We start from the raw sequence: 23,619 nt of genomic DNA, 5'->3' as shown, positions 1-23,619 counted from the left end.
TCGCTTGTCATCCTAGGTTCCTGAAGCTTGCCATTCTTGTATATTTTCCTCACAAGAACATGTTAAATAATATGATATTACTACATTACATTAACATAGAACAGTACAGCCCTTTGGCCCACACTGTTGTGCCAAAACACATACGAAGTAAATCAATCCCTGTCCCAAACTAATCCCTCCTACCTACACAATGTCCATATCCCCCCATCTTCCTCACATCCATGTGCCTGTCCAAACGTTTCCTAAAAGCCTCTAATGCATTTGCCTCTACCACCATACCAGGCAGCACATTCCAAGCATCCAGCACTCTGAGTGAAAAACCATCCCTCACATTCCCTTTGAACCTCCCCCCTCTCCCCTTCAATGCAAGCCCTCTGGTATTAGACATTTCTACCCTGGGAAACAGATACTCCCTGTCCACTCTATCAATGCCTCTCATGATCTTATAAACCTCCATCACATCTCCCTTCAGCCTCTGCTGCTTCAGAGAAAACAGCCCAAGTTTGTCCAGCCTCTCATAGAAACATAGAAAATAGGTGCAGGAGTAGGCCATTCGGCCCTTTGAGCCTGCACCGCCATTCAGTATGATCATACTTGTACCTGCCTTCTCTCCATACCCCCTGATCCCTTTAGCCACAAGGGCCATATCTAACTCCCTCTTAAATATAGCCAATGAACTGGCCTCAACTGTTTCCTGTGGCATGATAGCACATGCCTTCTAAACCAGACAGCATCCTGTAAACCTCTTCTGCACCCTCTTCAAAGCCTCAACATCCTTCCTATAGTGGGGTGACCAGAACTGTATCAATACTCCATGTGGCCTAACCAGAGTCTTATAAAGTTGCAACATAACCTCTTGACAGTCAAACTCAATGCCTCGACTAATTCCATAATTATTCCATAAGCCCTCTTAACCACCCTATCAATTAGCATAACCACTTTCAAGGAGTTATGAACATGGATCTCTAGATCCCTGCTCAGCAACACTGTAATGGATCTTGCCCTTAACAGTGTACTGTCTTCTTGCATTTGCCCTACCGAGGTGCGGCACCTCACATTTATCTTGGTTAAACTTCATCTGCCATTTCTCTGCAAATCTCTGCAACTGATCTATATCATGCTGTATTCTTTGCTGGTCTCCCACACTATCCATAACTCCAACAATCTTGGTATCATCAGCAAACTTATAGAACCACCCATCTACATATTACATAGTATTATCCACAGTTTATTAGTTACACCTGTATGTCTGCTCATTAATACAAATATCTAATCAGCCAATTATGTGGCAGCAACTCAGTGCCTGAAAGCATGCCCACGTGGTCATGAGATTCAGTTGTTGTTCAGGCCAAACATCAGAATGGGGAAGAAATGTGATCTAAATGACTTTACCCATTGTTGGTGCCAGATTGGGTGGTTTGAGTATCTCAGAAACTGCTGATCTCCACGGGATTTTCATGCATAATAGTCTCTAGAGTTTACAGAGAACGGTGGCAGTTCTGTGGGTGAAAATGCCTTGTTAATGACAGAGGTCAGAGTAGAATGACCAGCTGACAGAAAGATGACAGTAACAACAGTGGTGTGCAAAAGAGTACCTTTGAATGCACAATATATTGAACCTTGAAATGGATGGGCTACAACATCAGAAGACTACAAACATATGACAATACGATATGGTAGCAGAATTAGGCCATTTGGCCCATCGAGTCTGCTTCACCATTTCATCACGGCTGATCCATTTCCCTGTCAGCCTAATCTCCTGCCTTCATGCCTTGACTAATCATGAATCTATCAATCTCTGCCTTAAATATACTCAACAACTTGGCCTCCACAGCTGCCTGTGGCAATGAATATCACAGATTCACCACTGTCTGGCTAAAGAAATTCCTCATCTCCATTCTAAATGGACATCCCCCTATACTGAGACTCTGTGCTCTGGTCTTAGACTCCTCCGCCACAGGAAAGATCCTGTCCTTATCCACTCTATCTTCTGTAACCTCTCAGTTGTGGAACTCAGATCCCTGTGGAACACCACTAGTCACCGGCAGCCAGTCAGAAAAGGTTCCCTTTACTCCCACTCTTTGCCTCCTGCCAATCAGCCAATGCTCTATTCATGCTAGAATCTTTCCTGTAATACCATGGGCTCTTAGCCTGTTAAGCAGCCATATATGTGGCATCTTGTCAAAGGCCTTCTGAAAATCCAAATGCACATCTACCGATTCTCCTTTGTCAACCTGCTTGATATAATTCTTCAAGGAATTCCAACAGATTTGTCATGCAAGCTAATCTCTTAAAGAAACCATGCTGACTTTGGCCTATTTTTGCCTCCAAGTACCCCAAAACCATATCCTTACCAATCAAGTCCAATATCTTTCAAGTCATTGAGGTCAGACTAACTGGCCTGTAATTTCCTTTCTTCTGCCTCTATTCCTTCTTGAAGAGTGGAATGACATTTGGAATTTTCAAATCCTCCAGAATCGATTGATTCTTGAAAGATCATTACTAATGCCACAACAATCTCTTCAGCTCCCTCTTTCAGAACCCTGGGGTGCAGACCATCTGATCTAGGCAACTTATCTATCTTCAGACCTCTCATTTTCCCAAGCACCTTCTCCCTAGTAATGGCAACTTCATACACCTCTTCCCCCTGTGACACACTTGAACTTCAGGCACACTGCTACTGCTTTCCACAGTGAAGAATGATGCAAAATACTCACTCCATTCATCCGCCATTTCCTTGTCACCTCTCTAGCATCATTTTCTAGCTGCCTGATCATTACTGTCACCTCTCTAGATATCGAAGGCGAGAGTAGATATCATGGCCACTTTGTTAGGTACTTCCTGGCCACTGTGTATATATTAACATTAATAATGTTATATTCTTATTGTAGATTATAGTGGATTTTATGTATTGCACTGTACTGCTGCTAAAAAAACACAAAAATTTCACAAGATGTCAGTGATAAAAGTCATCCTGATCCTGTCTGTCCCACACACCTCCTTTGAACTTATTGCCTCCTTTCCCCTTCACCTGAATTGCATGACCCTGCTAATTCTGCACTCCCTTGTAATCTGGGACCTGAATGGCTTATGCATCAGCACCAAAGCCCGCCCACCCATATCACGCGGCCCCAGAACAAAGATAAAACCAGAGCAAAGCTTGAAGTCTGAAATCCATCGACTTGCAGTTGAGCAACAGGTTAGAAACAATGCAGAGTTCTAGTGGAGTTGGGGGGTTGGGGGGGAGGGTAATATTATTTTTTAAAATGTGCATTTTTTGTGAATGTCTTTTTTCAGGATACAAGCAGGAGAGCAGAGGTAATTGGTTAACTGGCTTTTAATTGTTATATTTGCTAAGGTACAGTGATAAATTTTGTCATGCATAGCATCTATACAAATCATTTCAATACTTCAGGACTTTGAAAGGGTACAAGGGCAAGTTTGCAGAATATTCTGGTCATTTACCTACAGGAAAGATCTCAACATGACTGAAAGAATACAGAAGAAATTTGCAAGAATGTTGCCAGGACTTGAGGTCCTGAGTCACAGGGAAGGGTTGAATAGGTTATGACTTCATTTCCTGGAGCGTAGGAGAATGAAGGGATATTTGACAGAAGTGTACAAAATTACGAGGGGAATAGATAGTAACCAGACTTTTTTTCCCCACTGAAGGTTAGCTGAGACCAGAATAACAGGTCATAGGATAAGGGTGAAAGGTGAAATGTTTAAGGGGAACCTAAGGAGCAACTCAGAGGGTGTTGCGAGTGTGGAATGAGCTCCCAGCTGAAATGGAGGATGTGGGTTCGATTACAACACTAAAGAGATGTTTGGATAGGTACATGGACAGGAGAGGTATGGAGGGCTATGGTCCAGGTGCAGATCGATGGGACTAGATGGAATAATAGTTCAGTCCAGACTAGATGGGTCTGTTTCAGTGCTGTAGTGCTCTATGATTCTATGTAGTGGTACAATTACAGAGTAAGTTTATTGCAGGTAGACAATAAGATGCAAGGGACATGATGCAGTAGCTGTGAGGTCAGGAGTTCATCTTATTGCTCAAAAAGTCCATTCAATGTAATAGTGGTATAGAAGCTATCTTTGAGTCTGGTGGTAAGTGCTTTCAGGCTCTTGTACCTTCTGCCAATGGGAGGGTGGAGAAGACAGAACTCCAGGATTGGGGGGGGGGGGGGGTCATTCTTTGACTATGTTGGCTGCTTTCTCGAGAAGTGTATACAGAGTCCATGGTGGCTGAAATGCTGAGCTGTGTACACAACTCTCTGCAGTTTTTTGCAGTCTTGAGCAGAACAGTTGTCATACCAAGCCGTGATGCATCCAAATAGGATGTTTTCTATGGTGCATCTATAAAAATGGGTGAAGGTCAACGGGGACTTGCCAAATTTGTTTCGCCTCCTGAGAGAGTAGAGGCTCTGGTGGACTGTTTTGGCCATGACATCTGATTGATTGGACCAAGACAAGTTATTGGTGAGGTCTCCAGTTTGGAACTTAAAGCTCTCAACCCTCAGCAGTGATGTAAACAGGAGCATGTCACATGCATGGTCTCAGGAGGTATGGGGCCAAAATATAGTGGATGGGTTGATACAGTCCTGCGAATGCATCAGGTGTAGCAGTGGGAGCCGAGTTAGATATTCCTGAGGGGGAAGAGTCAACTGCTCCTTGTCTGAGCACTAATGTTGACTTTAAGGTCCATCCGCACCCTGCCCTTCAGGACCTGCCAGTTCAGATGAGTGGATCTCAGGCTGAGGTCCAGCCTGAAGATATTCCTCCATCGCCCCCACCATAAGGTCTCACCAGAAGGCTTAACCAGTTGCAGTTTCCTCCCCCAGGTCTGTTTCAGCATCAGCACTTTCAGGATGGAGGGAGTGAGCCACGAGCTGGAGTTTTGCCTCGCCCAAGTGGATGACTTTGAGCAGGTGATGTCCATCTCCGTGAACATCTACAATGGACTCGACTACCTGCCGGACCGTTATCACAGATGGCTGAAGGACTCATCCCGGAGAGTGATCTTGGCCAAGAAAGAAGGCAAGGTGGTGCGTATATTACAGAATCAGAGTTGTACAGCACAGAAACAGGCCTTTCATCCCATCAAGATGCCCCATACAAGCCAATTTCATTTTTCAGTGGCAGGCCCATACTCTTTTAACTCTTTCCTATCCATGTATCTGGATGGTGGGATCATATGGAATCATTCCCGTTATTTATCAGCTATACAGTAGACACTGGTCAATTGGGCCATCAGTTAATCGGAGCAGCCGCTATTTTGGCACAGCTCTTAAAGAACAAAAACTAATCCAGAAAATAGCCAGGATTCCCTTTGTTTAATTGGGACACTATGTCGCTTTTTGGAGCAGGAGACTGTTGCCAAACAGTTCCTTACTAGCGTCAGACGCATGCCCTTGCATGGCCGTTAAACACTACACTGTGCTTAGTGCAAAAGCTTTTAAACTAGTGTCAGTTGCTGTCGTGGTTTCTTGAAATAACCAGGAGACACAGAAGATTCTTCGAGAAGTTTAAGCCTTTATCTGCAAACAAAAGCTGAGACAATTAATGAGCGTGTCACTAATTGCCCGCGAAGCCTAATACACAGTATTCTTTATAGTAATTTCTTATTTCAGTTACATTAGCATACCCTCGTCCCCTATCTCAGTTACGTTAGCATACCCTCGTCCCCTATCTCAGTTATGTTAGCATACCCTCGTCCCCTATCTCAGTTATGTTAGCATACCCTCGTCCCCATCTCAGTTACATTAGCATACCCTCGTCCCCTATCTCAGTTACATTAGCATACCCTCGTCCCCTATCTCAGTTACGTTAGCATACCCTCGTCCCCATCTCAGTTACATTAGCATACCCTCGTCCCCATCTCAGTTACATTAGCATACCCTCGTCCCCTATCTCAGTTACATTAGCATACCCTCGTCCCCTATCTCAGTTACGTTAGCATACCCTCATCCCCATCTCAGTTACATTAGCATACCCTCGTCCCCATCTCAGTTACGTTAGCATACCCTCGTCCCCTATCTCAGTTACATTAGCATACCCTCGTCCCCTATCTCAGTTACGTTAGCATACCCTCGTCCCCTATCTCAGTTACATTAGCATACCCTCGTCCCCTATCTCAGTTATGTTAGCATACCCTCGTCCCCTATCTCAGTTACGTTAGCATACCCTCGTCCCCTATCTCAGTTACATTAGCATACCCTCGTCCCCTATCTCAGTTACATTAGCATACCCTCGTCCCCTATCTCAGTTACATTAGCATACCCTCGTCCCCTATCTCAGTTACATTAGCATACCCTATCCGCTTGCAACCGCTTATCACCAGCACATTAGCTTCTCGATTCGCCACCAATATTTCTGCTCAGAAGCTTATTTGTTCTAGTCTACTCCTTGGAACACATGTCCCCCTTCCCGGCCTTGACTGGTTTTCACACCATCACACCATCGCACCCCTCCACCACTGTTATCTCTACACGCTTACTTTCACTGTTAGCTACATTCTTAAGGCACTGATGCATTCAATAGCACAGAGGCAATACAGAGATTACATTCTGGCTAATAAGTTGGATACATAGTAAATATAAGGCTGGTTTTTCACTGATAGCTACATTTTTAAGGCACTGATGCGTTCAATAGTATAGAGGCAATACAGAGATCACATAGTTTTGGTTACATAGTAACTGATGCAACTTTCTTTTCCAATATAATCCCCCCTTTGAGACCCATAGGGTCTCACTCAGAGAAAGAAGACAAAGAGTCCGCACACAAAAGCCCCAATAAAGTCCAGCACTTATTCCCAAATCTCGGGTTAAACTATAATTTTCTGCGCCAAGACCTCAAAGTATTCTCTCCCTGTTACCCTAGGCTGCTGAGTCAAAAACCTGTCCCTCTGTACCTGAGACAGGAAAAAAAAAACACAGAAGCCCTTACAATCTACTCCCACACTGTCGTTTTGCTCTTGTTCATCCTGCAGGTGTTGTAGGCTGTAACAATACATCTTCGGTGCTTCTTTCTCCGCTAAGCTTGGTTCAGTAATTGCCACGAGCATCGGAAATTGTTTGGTTGCAGCACGCACTACAAGAGACTTAAGACAAGGAAGGAAACGGCACAGAACAAGCGCAGAGCTCAGCAATACAATACCAACAGTCGTTGCCATCTTAGTCAGCCAAACTCCCCATCCTCCGAGTCTACTTTCTAACCAGTGAAATAACTGATGTCCGAACCCTGCATTCTGTTTAACTCCCTTTCTGAGACTTTTCAACTTATACATTGCCTTAGTAAACGATCCTTCTGGACTAGTATTATTTGGTATAAAAGTACAGCACTGCTCTCCAAACATCACACAAACTCCTCCTTTTTCTGCCAACAGCCAGTCCAATGCTTGTCTATTCTGCCACGCCATTTTGCTAGTTGCATCTAACTGTTGTCCCAAGGCCTCCAATGCATCATCGGTGTAGTTGATGAATCTTTGCTGATTGTAATATATATAATTTATCCATTCAACATCCTTAATAGTTCCTATCAAGGGTAGAAGTGCTTTGAAGCCTGCAGCAATCTCATTCCTCACCTTAAATTCGTTAGGTATACCTCTCGGCTGTCCTATACTATCTATCCAGATCGTCCAGTCGGGTTCATATTTTCTCCTTTTCCGCAATAGTGTCTGCTGTTCAGAGATATCAGTGTTGAAGTGTACTTCAGGGGATACTATAACTTCTTGAAGTAGCATAACACGTGTACACGTACCTGCCCAATTGACAGGAAGTGTGGATCTTAGACCTCCTTCTTCACCACACAGCCACCAGGTGTCTGCTAAGGGGATGGTCTGGGCGTCCAATGCACCTTTGGGTGGAGGGGAACCTACTACGTGTCTTTCGCCTGGGGTTACATCCCACATCTGAGTGCAGTTACCTCTGAAATGACCCACTGGACGAGCACCTGTCCGCGTAAAACATTCATAGCTCAACTGATACTGCATTATAAGCTGTTCCAGTGTAGGTGTCTGGCTTCTTTTGTTTATAGCCCATGGTCTGCTGTAGTTGCAGTCGGAGGCAAGCTTGCGTTGATCAGACTGCGAGGAAGCCTGATATAACATACACCAATATGGGCACATTGGTGCGTTTCTCATACAGCTTTGATAGCAGGGATCTGTTTTAACATAAAGCTTCAGGGAGCAAGCCTTAATCGGACCTGGACACTGTCGTTCACATCGCTCCCTATACTCTCTTTGCCACCGCATGCAAGTGGAGGAGTTATAAGGCATGGGAACTACATGCTGAGTGGGGCTTTCCCTTGAGCACAGGTAACAATTCTGTCTCTTCATCATTCCTGCCGTGTAAGTTGCCCATTGATACCACTGATTAGTATGTGTCTGTAACCATGGCGAGGAGTTAAGTGTTGTGCTCCTCTTACTTCTTTTCTGTAGGTTCTGTGGGGACTGAACAGTCCCATTCCATTTCTGCCACACTAATGGTATCCAAGTCTGCACTGGAGCATGTGGGTGCTTTGTCCCCAGGGGCACGACTGGTCATTCCCAGGTCATCCCCGTTATCTGAAGAAGCACTACTATCCACCACCACATCCTGAGTGTCTTCAGGCCCATCCTCAGAATCAAAAATTTCCCTTACTAATTGATAAAACTCCTGTGTCAGCTTCTTGTTCCTCCTGTCTGTCTCCTGCTAACTGTTCCTCCGCATCACTTACCTCGGACTCCTCACCTGATTGTCCTTGCGGGACTGCTCTCGTGCAGTGGTTCAGATGGTACCAGGTGGAGTATCCTTCTACCTGAACTGCGGTGGGTGATGCCTTGGTCACTGTAAAGGGTCCTTCCCTTCTCCGCTAGTTCCACTTTCTCCGAAAAACTCGCACGTAAACCTGGTCTCCTGGTTTGATCGGTCCTTCCGCCTGTACGGTCTCCGGCTCTTTCTGTTTTTCCTGTGCATAAATAGACCTATGTATCATAGTTAGCTGCTGCATGTATTGTTTCAATTCTATTTCCAATTGTTCCAAACTAGGTCCTTTATACGGCCCTCTCCACTGGGGCACTGGCATGGGCCTCCCAGTGAGCATCTCATGCGGTGTCAGGCATGTCATTCGATTAGTTTGCATGCGGTAACTCATCAATGCTAACGGTAAAGCATTGACCCAATTAAGTTTAGTGTCTGCACAGATTTTATTCAGTTTGGCTTTCAGGGTTCCATTAATTCTCTCTACCATGCCCTGCGACTGAGGGTGGTATACACATCCAAATCTTTGCTTTATCCTCAGCGCCTGTAGTACCAATTTGACCACTTTCTGGATAAAAGCTGAACCATTGTCTGAGCTAACTTCTGTAGGTATTCCAAACCTTGGGATCACTTCATTTGTCAGAAATTTTACCACTGTCTTTGCCCCTTGATCTCTTGAAGGTACAGCCTCCACCCATCTGCTAAATCAATCAATTACTACCAGCATGTATCTTTTCCCTCTCACTGTCTTTATCATGTCTACGTAATCGATCAGTAGATGTTTAAATGGTCCTTCAGGTACAGGAATGTGACCTATTGGGGTTGTAATTCCCTTCCGAACATTATTCTGTGTGCATACCTCGCACTGTGACAAGACAAAGTCCACTGAAGCCTGTAAATAAGGAGACCAAAAACCATCCTTCTTTATTTGCTTTATCAATTCCCCCCTTGCACAATGGTCAATCCCATGCGCTTCTGAAATCAGAATCGTCAGTAGAGGGGTGGGCACTACCAACAAACCGTCTTCCATGCTCCACAAGCCTTCCAGGTTCTGCTTGGCCCTCCTTCGTCTCCACATTGTCTGTTCTGCCAAAGTTGCCTTACCTTGCATTTCAATTAGGTCCTCTACCACAGGTTCTGGAGGAAGGCTTACCTGGGGGGCAATGACAGCTGATGTACATCTAGACGCTTTTCTGGCTGCCTTGTCCGCAGCTTGATTTCCCTTTGTTATTACATCATTTCCCTTTTTAAGTGCCTGGCATTTTACTATAGCCAATGCTTTAGGTTTCATTATGGCTTTTATTAAGTCTAGAATTTGCTGACAATGTTGTATGGGATCTCCACTGCTTTTTTTAAAACCTCTCTGCTTCCACACTGCCCCGAACAAATGGCATACTCCATGAGCATATGCCGAATCAGTATAAATGTCTACTTTCTCCCCTTCCATCATTTCACATGCAGCTGTCAGGGCTTTGATTTACGCTAGTTGGGCAGAACACGGTTGGGGACAGGACTCCATCCTAATAATCTTATAGCTCGACTGATCTTGCTGCACTACTGAGAACCCTGCATGATTTCCATCATAATCCCTATAACAAGAGCCATCTACGAACAGAACCTTTTTATCTGCATCCTCTAGTGGTTCTGACCGTAAATCTGCTCTCAATTTGGAAAATGCCATCGTCTTCCCTACACAATCATGGGGTTCTCCTTCATAGCCCAAAGGGACAAAATCGGCTATATTACTGGTAGTGCATCTCTGTATGGTTATGTCTGGAAATGTCACTAGCATCTGCTACGCTGCTATCCTGGCTGGCGTCAGCACAAATTTCCCTCTTTCCAGCAATTCTGCTACTTTGTGGTGTGTGTACAGAGTCACAGGATAGCCCAGGGTTACAGATGATGCCTTTTCATATGCATAGTACAGCGCCGCCAATCCCTGATAACAGGGTGGATACCCCTGAGCCACCTCATCTAGTCTCATACTGTAGTATGCTATCAGCTGCTTTGCTTTTCCTGTGCCTTTCTCCTGTGTTAGAACCGCTGTGACATAACCTTCCTGTCGGTTGGATACATACAAATGAAAAACCTTCTCGTAGTCAGGCAAAGCTAATGCTGGTGCTGACTGCAATTCCTGCTTAATAGTATTGAAAGCTATCTCCGCCTCTTCATTCCACTGTAAGCCGTTCTTCAAATTTGTATGTCCTGCTTCTTTCATTATCATTCTCAAAGGTGCCACAATCTCAGCATATTCTCCTATCCAATCTGAGCTGTACCCTGCCATTCCCAAAAACGTCATCATCTGCCCTACTGTCTGGGGTTTTGGGGCCTTAGTTATTGCCTCAATCTGATCTGGTGCTATTGCCTTCACTCCCTTGGATATTACCCTGCCTAAGTACTCCACTTGCTGCTTGCAAAATCGCAGTTTCTTTTTGGATACTTTATGTCCTCCATGCACCAGCTTCTCTAACAGAGTTATAGTGTCCTGCTCACATAGTTCCTCACTGTGGGAGCAAATCAACAGGTCATCCACATACTGTAACAATGTACTTTCCAATGGTATGCCCTCTAGGTCTGCCTTCAACACCTGATTAAAAATATGTGGTGAATGTTTAAACCCTTGAGGCATTCTGGTATAGGTATACTGAGCACCTCTGTAAGTAAATGCAAACAGATACTGACACTGGTCGGCTAGAGGAATGCTGAAGAAAACCGAACACAAATCAATCACTGAAAAGTAACTTGCTTCTGGCGGAACATTAGGCAAAAGCGTGTGTGGGTTGGGGACTACCGCTGGTCAGTCCTTCACCACGTCATTTACCACTCGCAAATCTTGCACCAATCTCCATTTAGATTTATCTGCTTTTAAGACCGGCAGCAAGGGGGTATTGCATGGACTGTTTGTTCTTTTAAGCACTCCTGCTTCAAGCAACCCCTGCACTGTTGATGCTATTCCCTCTTCTGCTTCTGGTCTTAGAGGGTATTGTGGTCTCCTGGGTGGAATTGCTCCCCTTTTCAGCCTTATTTCCACCGGACTAGCTGTTTTTATTTTCCCTACGTCCGTGTCATGCTGCGACCACAGAATAGACGGCAACTCATCTAACCTTTTATCTTTCTGCTGGCCTCTTTTCTTTCCCAGCAAGGGCAGGTGTGGTTGGGGAGTTATTTCGACCTCTTTCATTGTTCCTACCATATCTACACTTACCATTATTTTAATGCAATTGTTGTCTTCCGATATCCACACCTCCGGCGTGATTTTCCTCCACACTGTTACGGTTTCAGCACTCTTAACTAAGGGTCCTAAGTCTTTAGACTGATATCCCTTGTTTACCAACAATGTTACATGGGGTGCAGCCTCCGGTATCCTGTACCATTTTTCTAAAAAGGTGTCCCACTTAACTTGTAAAGCTGCCCCTTGCTTTCCAATTATCACAGCCTCCCCTTCCAGGTGCTGTTGGGTACATGCCTCCAGGTGCCATCTCTCCTCTAACTCCCTGTTCTGAGTCTCGTCAAAAATCACTGTACAATGTAGCTCAGATTTGGGCATTACAGCCCTGGGTAATATAGCCTGCACGCCCTTTTTCCATTTTTCCCAGGTTTCCTGAATCTGATCTGCTATGTCTCCTATCCAAAAGACATTAGCCTTCTTGTCTTCTCGCAATATCAATTAAGCCCCTGCTCTTTCCACACTCAGCCCATTTCTGGTGCATTCTAATTTTAATTCCAGTTTCAATAAGGCATCTCTGCCTAACAAATTAATCGGAGTTCCTTTAGATACTAGCAATGGCAAAACAATTCCTTTATTTCCCATTTTCAACTGCACTGGAGCCATCTCAATAAATAATTAAATAGGGAGGATTAGTGTAAATTGGTGGTTGACAATCACCAGCAACATGATGGGCTGAAGGGTCTGCTTTCCTCTGTATATGTCCCCTTGTTCAAAGTACATTTATTATCAAAGTATGTATATATTATACAACCTTGAGATTTGTCTCCTTACAGGGAGACACAAATCACCAAAAGAACCCGTTTAATAAAACAGTCAGAACACCCAATGTGCAGAGACAAAAAAAAACAAATCATTCAAACAATAAACACAAGCAAATAGCTGAAGTCCACAAAGAAAGGCCATCTACAGACCCTTAGTTTGGTGCAGAGCTGAGTAAATGTCTCGGAGAAGCGAGCTGAACTGGCCCAACCCTCACCTCAGGTTTCGATACTCTGACCTTTTGTGATAGTTCAGTCTATCCGGGTTTTCCGGCGGTCCCTTACTGCGGTTGGATTTAACTAGAAACACCCTGAGGCTCATATTGGAACTGGGAATATAAGTGGCCCTGGCACTGAGAGTGGGTGGGGGTTGTTGTCTTGTCAAGCTACTCATGGCATAGATGGCTGGTGGAAGGCTAGAATGGACTCTGCCATCCTTGGGGCCGCGTTGGAGAACCATGGCTTCTGGGAGCATTGCTGGTAGTAGTTGGAGTGGTCATTGCGGTATGGATTCAGCTGTTTCCCGGGCCAGCTGGGTGGCCGTCAGCCACTCTGAGCTAGGTAGGGATCCGGTTGCTTCCGTAGCCAGCCAAGGCTGCCGGCCATAACGGCTACTCGGAGCTACCCTGATGCAGAGGTGGAACTGTCTGTTGTTCCTTGGTGTTTGTCTCTTCCTGTCTTTGCCCCTGTGGGGTAAGTTAGGCCGTTCTGCCGTTGCCCTGCGGGGGGAATCTGTCTTGTCTTGTCCTTGCCTCCATAGGGTAAGCCAGGCTGTTCTGCCGTTGCCTGATGGATGGTCCTGCCCCACCTTGGTGTGGAGTTATAGAGGAGTCCTGGCTTGTCGGAGGACAAGTCCTGGCTCTATGTCTGTGTACTGTCCTGTCTCATGTCAGTATCCTGTCAAAGATGAGGCCCGGCTTGTCAGAGGATAAGTCCCGGCTCCATGTTGATATATAGTTCCTACTCTGCCCCTAGCTCCAGCCTCCGAATTCCTCAAGCCTCGACCCAAGCCTGCAGCCTTGACCCTCGACTCAAGTCTGCAGCCTGCAGCCTCGACTCAAGCCTCGACCCAAGCCTGCAGCCTGCAGCCTCGACCCAAGCCTCAAGACCCCAAGTCCCTAGCCAAGCCTCGTCATGTCCTCGCCTGGGGGTCTGAGCCCGAGGCAAGACCCAGGTTCTGGGTCCTTGTCCAGTCTCAGGCTCAGAGTCCACCCCAGGCTCCTTGTTCCCAGTCCCTCATCCTGCCCAGTTCCTAGTACTACAGTGTCTGCGTCCTGCATTTGGGTCCTGATTCAACGCTGGACTTATGACACCTTTTCAATTAGGCCTAGCACCTAAATTTCTGTTTAAACATTGGGTTCTGTCAACCGATACACTCTAGACCCCATCACCTTGACTTGGCTTGTATCCGACCTTTCCAATTCAGCCCAATGCTTAAATCGTCATCCAAATATCAGGCTCAGTTGTTGTGATATCACCTTTCCAGTTTTTTTAACTTCGCAATTGTTGAGGCTCATGTGAGGGGGAGGGTGGGGATAATCTGACTTGGTGTGAATGCAGGCTGTTGCTCTTGTTGGCAGGTGGCTCTGGTGTCAGTGAGCGTTGTCGACGATGGCCACACCGCACTTGTGGAAGGTTTGAGAGTGGCGCCCAGCGAGAGGGGACAAGGAATCGCTGGGCGGATTCAGCGGTACGCCTTGGCCCTGATAAAATCCCAGTTCCCAAGTCTGGAGGTTCGACGCTACGCCAGAATAGGGAAGCTAAACCCTGACGTCTTCACCAAGTTCCGGTTAATATGCAGCCGGGTAACAGCATGCACAATTCCTTTTTTCCCTTTTACAAAGGAGATTCTGTCAGTGATTACAGAATCACTTTATCATATTACACTCAGTAGCCACTTTATTAGGTTCACCTGCTCATTAATATAAATACCTCATCAGACAATCATGTGGCAGCAACTCAATGCATAAAAGCATGCAGACGTGGTCAAAAGGTTCAGTTGTTGTTCAGACCAAACATCAGAATGGGGAAGAAATGTAATCAAAGTGACTTTGACCATGGAATGATTGTTGGTGCCAGATGATGTGGCTTGAGTATCTCAGAAACTGCTTATCTCCTGGGATTTTTCCACACAACAGTTTATACACAATAGTGTGAGAAACAAAAACCAAGTAGTGAACCTTCTGCGAGTGAAAATGCCTTGTTAATGAGAGAGGTATCCGGGTGCTCTGGTTTCCTCCCACAGTCCCAAGATGTACTGGTTGGTAGGTCAATTGTCCCCCTAATTAGGCTAGAGTTAAATTGGAGGATATCTGGGTAGCATGACTCAAAAGGCTGGGGGTGGGTGGAGGAAGGAGGGAGGGAAAAATTATTGGATAAAAACATCCCCATTGAATTTAGCCCCCTCACTTTAAATGCATGTTTTCTAGTAATAGACATTCCCTGGGAGGAAGATATGATCTAAACCTTTGGTAATCTTATAAAAGTCTATCAGTTCTCCCTCTCAACCTCCACTGCTGCAGAGAAAACAATCCAACCTCTCCTTTTAGCACATGCCTTCTAAGCCAGGCAGCATCCTGGTAAACCTTTTCCAAAATCTCCATGTCCTTAACGTAAGGCTTAATTTGTGTCTAGTTTTGGTCACCTGCCTACAGCAAAGAAGTAAACAGAGTTGAAAGAAAACAGAGAAAATTTACATGAATATTGCCGGGTCTGGAAAGACTGAATAGGTTAGGTCTTTATTCCTTAGAACATAGAAGATTGAGGGGAGATTTGATAGAGGGATACAAAATTATGAGGGTTCAGATAGAGTAAATGCAAGCAGGCTTTTTCCACTGAGGGTGGGTGGGATTACAGTCAAAGGTCATGGGTTAAAGGGTGAAAGGTGAAAAGTTTAAGGGGAACATGAGGGGAAACTTCTTCACTCAGAGGGTTGTGAGAGTGTGGAATGAGCTGTCAACACAAGTGGTGAATGCAAGCTCAATTTCAACATTGAAGAGAAGTTTGGATAGGTACGTGGATGGGAGGGTTACAGAGAGCGGTACAGGTCGATGGCAGTAGGCAGTTTAAGTGGTTTTGGCGTGGACTAGATGGGTCGAAGGGCCTGTTTCTGTGTTGTACTTCTTATGACTATGACTCTAAGGGGGTGACCAGAACTGAAGGCAATACTTCCGATGCAGCCTAAGAGTTTTATAAAGCTGAAATTTAATTTCCAGACTCTTTAACTCAGTGCGACATCTAATAAAGGCAAGCGTTCCCTACACCTTTGTTACCACCCTATTAACCCTGCAGGCATTTTCAGGGAAGCAATAGACCACTGCAATATTCACTAATCACACAACTTACAGTGAAAGGCTTCGAATTACAAAACTTGTTTACCAAAGAACGTTTGATCAGTGAATACATTATTACAATACTACAATGTTTTATGATTCACACTTTTTACACTCAGTAGTTTCAAATTATAACACAACCTAAGATTGTTATAACCAGGGGTAGTAATGAGGATAAGCTCCCACTACCTATTAAATGTTCCCAATGGTGTGCGCCCAAATAGCCTCTGACAACCAAGTCCAGCTCTTGGCCTTCATGTGTGGCTCAGCTACTAAGCCCAGTGGAACCATTTCTACTGACAGGTGAAGGGGCAAAGGTGGGTTACTGGTACCTTAAAACCAGTTGCTTTGGGCAGATGGGGCTTGTCAGTTGTGGTTGGCAGCTCATCTAGGAGAAGGAAAACTCAGATCTCAAACCTCCACTGCATTTCGGCTATACCTACTCATGGAGAAGGCTTCATGAGTAAACTTCAAGGGAAAAATCTGGAGCTGGAGTCCCTCAGGCAGTCCTACATTGAGTTCAACACTGACTGGCAACTCCTGCGACATGCTGGTCCCGAACTGTATCAGTCTCTGCTATTCCTTTGGGTTCATCAGATGCTTGGAGAGGGGGAGTTTGCTACATGGGCAACAGTATGCTCTCCATATTGTTCTGCCCTGGCTTGCATATCTAGACAGCTAGGTCACAACATCTATGGTTGTCCCTGACCAACAGAGAGCATCAGAGCCTACTGTCCACGGATATCTCAGTGTTCCTTCTCCAAGTACACACAGGCACTTCAGCTGATGATAAATTAGGGCTCTTGTTGACAGTGAAGCAGGTTAAAATCAATTACAGTACAATGATATCTTGATCATTTGCGGCGATGTACTGAGGAATGACAAATGGTTTTCAATTTAGATAAGTGTGATGTAATGCATTTTGGACAATCAAACCAGGGTAGGACCTATACCATGAATGGCAGGGCACTGATGAGTGTTGCGGTACAAGTACAAAGTTCACTGAAAATGGCACCACGAGAAGACAAGGTGGTGATGAAGGCATTTAGAATGCTGACCTTCATCGAGTTTAGGATTAGGGACACTATGTTGCAGTTATACAGCTTGTTAATGAGGCTGCACTTGGAGTATCAGAAGGACAAGAGATTCTACAGATGCTAGAAATCTTGAGCAACACACAAGATGCTGGAAGAACTCAGCAAGTCAGGCACCTTCTATGGAGGGAAATAAGTGGTCAATGTTTCAGGCCGAGGCCCTTCATCGGGAGATGATCATGTTCATATGAAAGGTCTTGGCACAAACATCAACTGTTTACTCTTCTCCAAAGATGCTACCTGACTTACTAAGCTCCTCCAACATTTTTGTGTGTGTGTTAGTTAGTTAGTTACTTGGAGCTTTGGTCAGTCTGTTAGAAGAAAGACACCATCAAGATGGAGAAGGTGCAGGAGGGATTTTACAAGGATGCTGCCTGGACTAGAGGGCCTGAATTATAAGGAGTTGATAGATCTTTATTCCTTGGAGTGCAGAAGAATGAGACATGACTTCATAGAAATTTTAAAAATCATAAGGAGTATGAATGACAAACATGAGAAAATCTGCAGATGCTGGAAATCTAGAGGAACACACACAAAATGCTGGAGGAACCCAGCAGGCCAGGCAGCATCTATGGAAAACAGTAAACAGTTGACGTTTTGGCCGAGACCCTTCATCAGGACTGAGAAGGAAAGAGTATAGATAAGGTGGACAGTCATAGTCTTTTCCCAAAGATTGAAGAATCCAAAACTAGAAGGCATAGTTACAAGAAAAGAGGGAGGAGATTTAAGAGACATGAGAGGTAACTCCTTTATGGGGAGGGTACTTAATACCTGGAATGAGCTGCCAGAGGGTCTAGGCCCAAAACGTTAACTATACTTTTTTCCAGTGATGCTGCCTAGCCTGCTGAGTTCCTCCAGCGTTTTGTGTGTATTACAAGTAAACTAACCCTTCACATTACAACTAGTAGGAAGGATGCTGTGATCAGCACGAACCTGTTGGGCTGAAAAGCCTGTTTCCATGCTGTATCACTCTGTCACTCTATGACGCCACGATATTCCATTATTCACTCAATTTACAGTGAACAGCTTCAAATTACAACACAAATATGATTAACAAAGGAAGTTTATTCAGTGATTATTATGATTGCTATTGTTATGTCCAACAACGAATCTGTGATTACAGTATCAAATTACTACCAGTTACTGTATTCCATGATTCACACACTAACTGCAGTCCATAGTCTCACATTTAAACAGTCATCCCTATCAGAGTGCACTCAGTGCATTAAAAAAATTGCCCCACTCATTTCCTTTGAAATTAACGCCTCTCACATTAAATGCATGCTTGAGTATTAGACATTTTGACCCTGGATGAAAGATGCCAGCTGTCCACCTTTCATAACTTAATAAAATCCTGTCAGGTCTCCCCCCAGCCTCTGCCGCTCCTGAAAAAACAAGCTGGTTGTCCAACCTCTCCTTGTAGCACATGCTCTCTAATCTGACGCAGGACTTTTTCTTATGCCTACAGGAGGTGCTGATTCTCCACTTCATGGCAGAGGAGCTGCAGCCCTTGCTGGACACCACCATCGGCCACCTGAAGGCAAGCGGGCAGGAGTGGGAAGAGCCCATCCAGCTGGCAGCGGTCGAGGTCAAGCAGGTGTTCCTGGACCGGCGGGTGGTGGAGGAAGTGCTGCCAGGGGGCACCATCATACGAGACTGGATCCCTTACAAGCCCTCCAAGGGCAATCTAGAGGTACTCCTGAAGCGAGGCACCACCTGGATGGCGGACAGCGTAGTGGACCCGACCGTCCTGAGCCTCTGCTCCAGCCCCTACAAGGTGCCCGCGGGTGCCAACAACTTTCGTCTCAACATTGACATCTTCGGGAAGGATTTCCTTCGCGCCAGGAGCCAGTTTCTTGCTCAGCTGCACAAGGCTATCGACTTCCTTCAGGGTCCCACATACTGCCTCATATACTTGGACAAGACCATTTGGTCTATCATGCACTCCTTCTGCCAGACAGTCTTCAGCCTGACCACTGAAATCGTCCTTGAGAAGCAGTGGGTGCTAGAGGCAGAGTTTTAAGGCAGTGTTGGCCATTGGCTTATCATTGTCACATGTACCAGGATACATGCTGTCCATACAGATCATTTCAAACATAAGTACTTTGAAGTAGTACAAAGCAATAAGAGAATGCAAAATATAGAGGTACTGTTACACACTAGTGCAGTGCAGGCAGACAATATGATTCAGGGTTACGTCTAGATCATAACACACATCGAATCTGCTCTGGCATTACATTATACCTGAATTATTATCCCCCTCAACCCATTCCTCTGCCTTCTCCCTTTACTAAACAAGAACCTCCACTTTAAATATACCCAATGACTTGGCCCCAACAGCCATCTGTAGCAATGAACTCCACAGATTCACCATCCTCTCCATAGATGCTGCCTGACCTGCTAGTTCCACCAGCATTTTGGGCATGTTGTTCTGGATTTCTTGGAACCTATGACACACCTACTAACCAAGAAAAAAATCAACCTCCTCTTTAAATATACCCAGTCACTTGGCCTCCATCGCCATTTGTGGAAATCAATCCCACCATCTGGCTGAAGAAATTCCTCCTCATCTCTGTCCTGAAGGGACATCCTCCTATTCTGAAGCCAGCCCTCTGGTCCTGGACTCCATCACTATGGAAACATCCTCCCCACTAAGCTTTTCAATATTCTGTAGGTTTCAATGAGATCCCCCCCCCCCCATTCTTGTAAATTCCAGCAAGTGCAAGTCCAGACCCATCAAATGAGCCTCAAACATTAACCCTTTTATTTCTGAGATCATTCTCCTAAGCCTCCTCTGGATCCTCTCCAAAGCCAGTGCACCCTTTCTTAGATATGGAGCTGAAAACTGTAACAATTCTCCAAGTGCGGTCTGACCAATGCCTCGGTGTTATGTCCTTGTCTAATACTCTCGAAATTGATGTTAACATTGCATTTGCCTTCCTTGCGACCGACTCAAGCTGCAAATTAACCTTCAGTGAATCCAGCATTAGGTGTCTCTGCCTAGGATAGACCCAACACCTCTCCCACTGGGTTTCAGGATTAGGGGAAGAACATCTCCCTTAGGTTCTCCTCAAATCTAACTGCACATTGATTCATCAATCTGTTGCAGTTGCTTCATTGTAACTGGGTCCCAACCTTGGAACTCCATCTCCAACAGCACCGTGGGGGCAACTCCAGCAGAAGGACTGCAGCAGTTCAAGATGGCAACTTACTCCCCCCTTCAAAACTTTCTCAAGGGGCAGTTAAGGCTGGGAGAGAAACATTACCCTTGCCAGCAATCCCAGATCACAGGGAAGTAGGGTATGAAAACAGTATGACTTCAACACAATAACCGCTGTATTTTCAGTCTCGCTCTCTCCTCTCCTTCCTTCACACCAGTGCATTTGATGATACTCCTTGGAGAATGTACATAAAGCCAGTTACAAGTTATGTACAGAAACAGGCCTTTCAGCCCACGATATGTGTGCTGACCTGCGCTGCCAGTCCAAACAAACCCCATCTGCCTGCACATTATCTACTGTATATTAGAATCAGAATCAGGTTTAATATCACTGGCATATGTCATGAAATTTGTTGTTTTCATGACAGCAGTACAATGCAATATATGATAATAGAGAAAAGGAGTAGTGCAAAAATAGAAATAAAAATGTAGTAGTGTTCATAGGTTCAATGTCCGTTGAGAAATCATTGGCACAGGGGAAGAAGCTGTTCCTTAATCGCAGTGTGTGTGCCTTCAGGCTTCTGTACTTCCATTCTGATGGAGCAATGAGAAGAGGGCATGACCTGGGTGATGGGACTCCTTAATGATGGATGCCGCCTTTCTGAGGCAACGCTCCTTGAAGTCCTGGATACTATGGAGGCTAGTGCCCATAAAAGGAGGTAATTTTACAACTCTCCGCAGTTTACTTCGACCCATCACCCTCCCCGCCCCATATCAACCGGTGTTGCAACCAGTTAGAATGCTCTCCACGGTACATCATTGGTGACATACCAAATCACCTCAAACTCCTAATGAAATACAGCCGCTGTTGTGCCTTCTGTCTAGCTGCATCGATATGTTGGGCCCAGGTTAGATCCTCAGAGATGTTGATATCCAGGAACTTGAAATTGCTCACTCTTTCCAACCCCTGCTTGTGTATGTGCCTATTTGAATTTCTCTTTAATGCTACTGTTGTAACTGGTTTCCTAGCAGCCTGATCCAGGTATCTACCAAAACCTATCCCCCACATCTCCTGTAAACTTCCCCCTTCTCCCCTTTAAGCTCTCTCCTATGGTAGAATCTGATGTTTCCACTATGAGATAAAATTGTTACATGGTGCTTACAAATTATCTGATTTCTTGCAAGAATTTGAAAAGTAAATGTTATGAACCATTTATAAAATTTTAAAAAAATTGGTTATAAACACTTTAAACTGGTCTCACTTTGCCCAATTGTCTTTTCATTCATGATGCCATTAGATAATGCAATAAAGGAAGAGTCCATTTAGCTCACTGTTCATCTCTTCAGAATCAGGTTTAATATCACCAGCATATGTCGTGAAATTTGTTAACTTAATGGCAACAGTACAATGCAATACATGATAAACATAGAAAGAAAACGTAAATTACTCTAAGTATACATATATGTATATTAAATAGTTACATTAAGAGAATCAGTGTAAAAACAGAAATTTTAAATAAAGTATTGAGGTAGCTTTCATGGGTTCAATGTCCATTTAGAAATTGGATGGCTGAGGGGAAGAAGCTGTTCCTGAATCACTGAGAGTGTGCCTTCACGTTTCTGTACTCCCTTCCTGATGGTCACGTCCTGGGTGCTGGGGGTCCTAACGACAGAAGCCCATTTTCAGAGGCACCATTCCTTGAAGATGTCCTGGATACTATGGAGGCTAGAGCCCATGATGGAGCTGACTAATTTTACAAATTTCTGCAGCTTTCTTCAATCCTGTGCAGTATCTCCCCACCCCCAAACCCATACCAAATGGTGAAGCAGATAGTCAGAATGCTCTCCATGGTACATCTGTAGAAAGTTGCGAGTGTTTTAGGTGACAAACCAAATCTCCTCAAATGCCTTACGAAATATACTGTAGTCACTGTCTTGCCTGGTTTATAGCTGCATCGATATGTTGCGACCAGGTTAGATCCTCAGAGATCTTGACAGCCAGGAACTTGAAAATGCTCACTCTCTCCACTTCTGATACCTCTGAGGATTCTGCATGTACTTGAAATTTATTTTATTTAATGACACAGAGCGGAGTAGACTCTTCCAGCCCTTTGATCCCATCACCCCAACAACCCCGATCAACCCTAACCTAATCACAGGACAATTAACCTATCTGGTACATCTTTGAATTGTGGGAGGAAATCAGAACGCCCAGAAAATATCCGCACATTCAGCGTGAAGGACGTACAGATGGCGCCGGTACTGAACTCTAAACTCTGATGCCTCAAGATGTAATAACACTGTGCTAACCACTATGCTACCATCAGACCCTCGGAAATCTCGATCTCTGTAAAACCTGAAGACACAGGAGCAGAATTAGGCCATTCAGTCCATCAAGTCTACTCTGCCTTTCCATCATAGCTGATTCATTAGTCATCTCAACCCCATTCTCCTGCTTTCTCTCCATAATCTCTGACGCCCTTACTAATCAGGAACATATCAATCTCCGCTTTAACTAGACCCAATTACTCTGTCCCCACAGGCAATGAATTCCACAGATTCACTACTCTTCTCATTTCTCCTCATCTCTTTTCTGACAAGCCTTTTGAGAGGATTATGAACAGCTTGAGGTCTGGTGCCAACCAAAAAACCTTTTCCTCAATGTCAATGAGAGAAAGGAGATGGTTGTCAGCTTCAGGAGAACTTCCAGCACTCAACCCCTCTTTCCACTGGCAGCACAGCAGTGGAAACTGCAAGCACTTTTAATCTCCTGGGAGTGCACATCTCACACAACCTCTCATGGTCCCAGAACACATCCTACACAGTCAAGGCAACACACACAAAATGCAGGCCAGGCAGCATCTACGGAAAAGAGCAAACAATCAATACTTCAGACTGAGACCTTTCATCAGGACTGGAAAGCAAAAGGGAAGAAGTCAGATTAAGAAGATGGGGGAAGGGATGAGCAGGTAGAAGGTGTCAGGTGACAAGTGAAGCTGGGAGAGGAGGAGGGGTGAAGTAATGAGCTGGGAAGTGGATTGGTGAAAGAGACAAAGGGCTGGAGTCTGATAGGAAAGGAAAGAAGACCATTGAAGATGGGGAAGAGAGAGGAGCACCTGAGGAAGGTGATGGACAGTTAAGGAGATAAAGAAAGAGAAGGAAACAGAAATGAGCAGTGGTGAAGGAGAGTGGGGGGGGGGCAATTACCAGAAGTTCAGGAATCAATGTTCATGTCATCAGGTTGGAGGCTAACTGGATGGAGTATAACATGTTGCTCCTCCAACCTGAGTGTGGCCTCATCATGA

General features: G+C 45.0%; 1 protein-coding gene across 1 annotated transcript; it reads left to right on the top strand.

Moving 5' to 3' along the window:
- The first annotated feature begins 3,175 nt into the window (after positions 1-3,175).
- Positions 3,176-21,640, top strand: nat16 (N-acetyltransferase 16). Its single transcript, XM_073048895.1, has 4 exons — positions 3,176-3,199; positions 4,845-5,048; positions 14,309-14,533; positions 18,623-21,640. Exons 2-4 carry the CDS (start codon positions 4,872-4,874, stop codon positions 19,175-19,177), a joined length of 957 nt encoding a protein of 318 aa, XP_072904996.1. The 5' UTR covers positions 3,176-3,199; positions 4,845-4,871; the 3' UTR covers positions 19,178-21,640.
- The last annotated feature ends 1,979 nt before the right edge of the window (positions 21,641-23,619 follow it).

The sequence above is a fragment of the Hemitrygon akajei genome, chromosome 6, assembly GCF_048418815.1.
Source record: "Hemitrygon akajei chromosome 6, sHemAka1.3, whole genome shotgun sequence".
Classification (NCBI taxonomy): Eukaryota; Metazoa; Chordata; class Chondrichthyes; order Myliobatiformes; family Dasyatidae; genus Hemitrygon; species Hemitrygon akajei.
The sequence above is the reverse complement of the archived record's forward strand: the minus strand, read 5'-3'. Positions and strand labels throughout refer to the sequence as shown.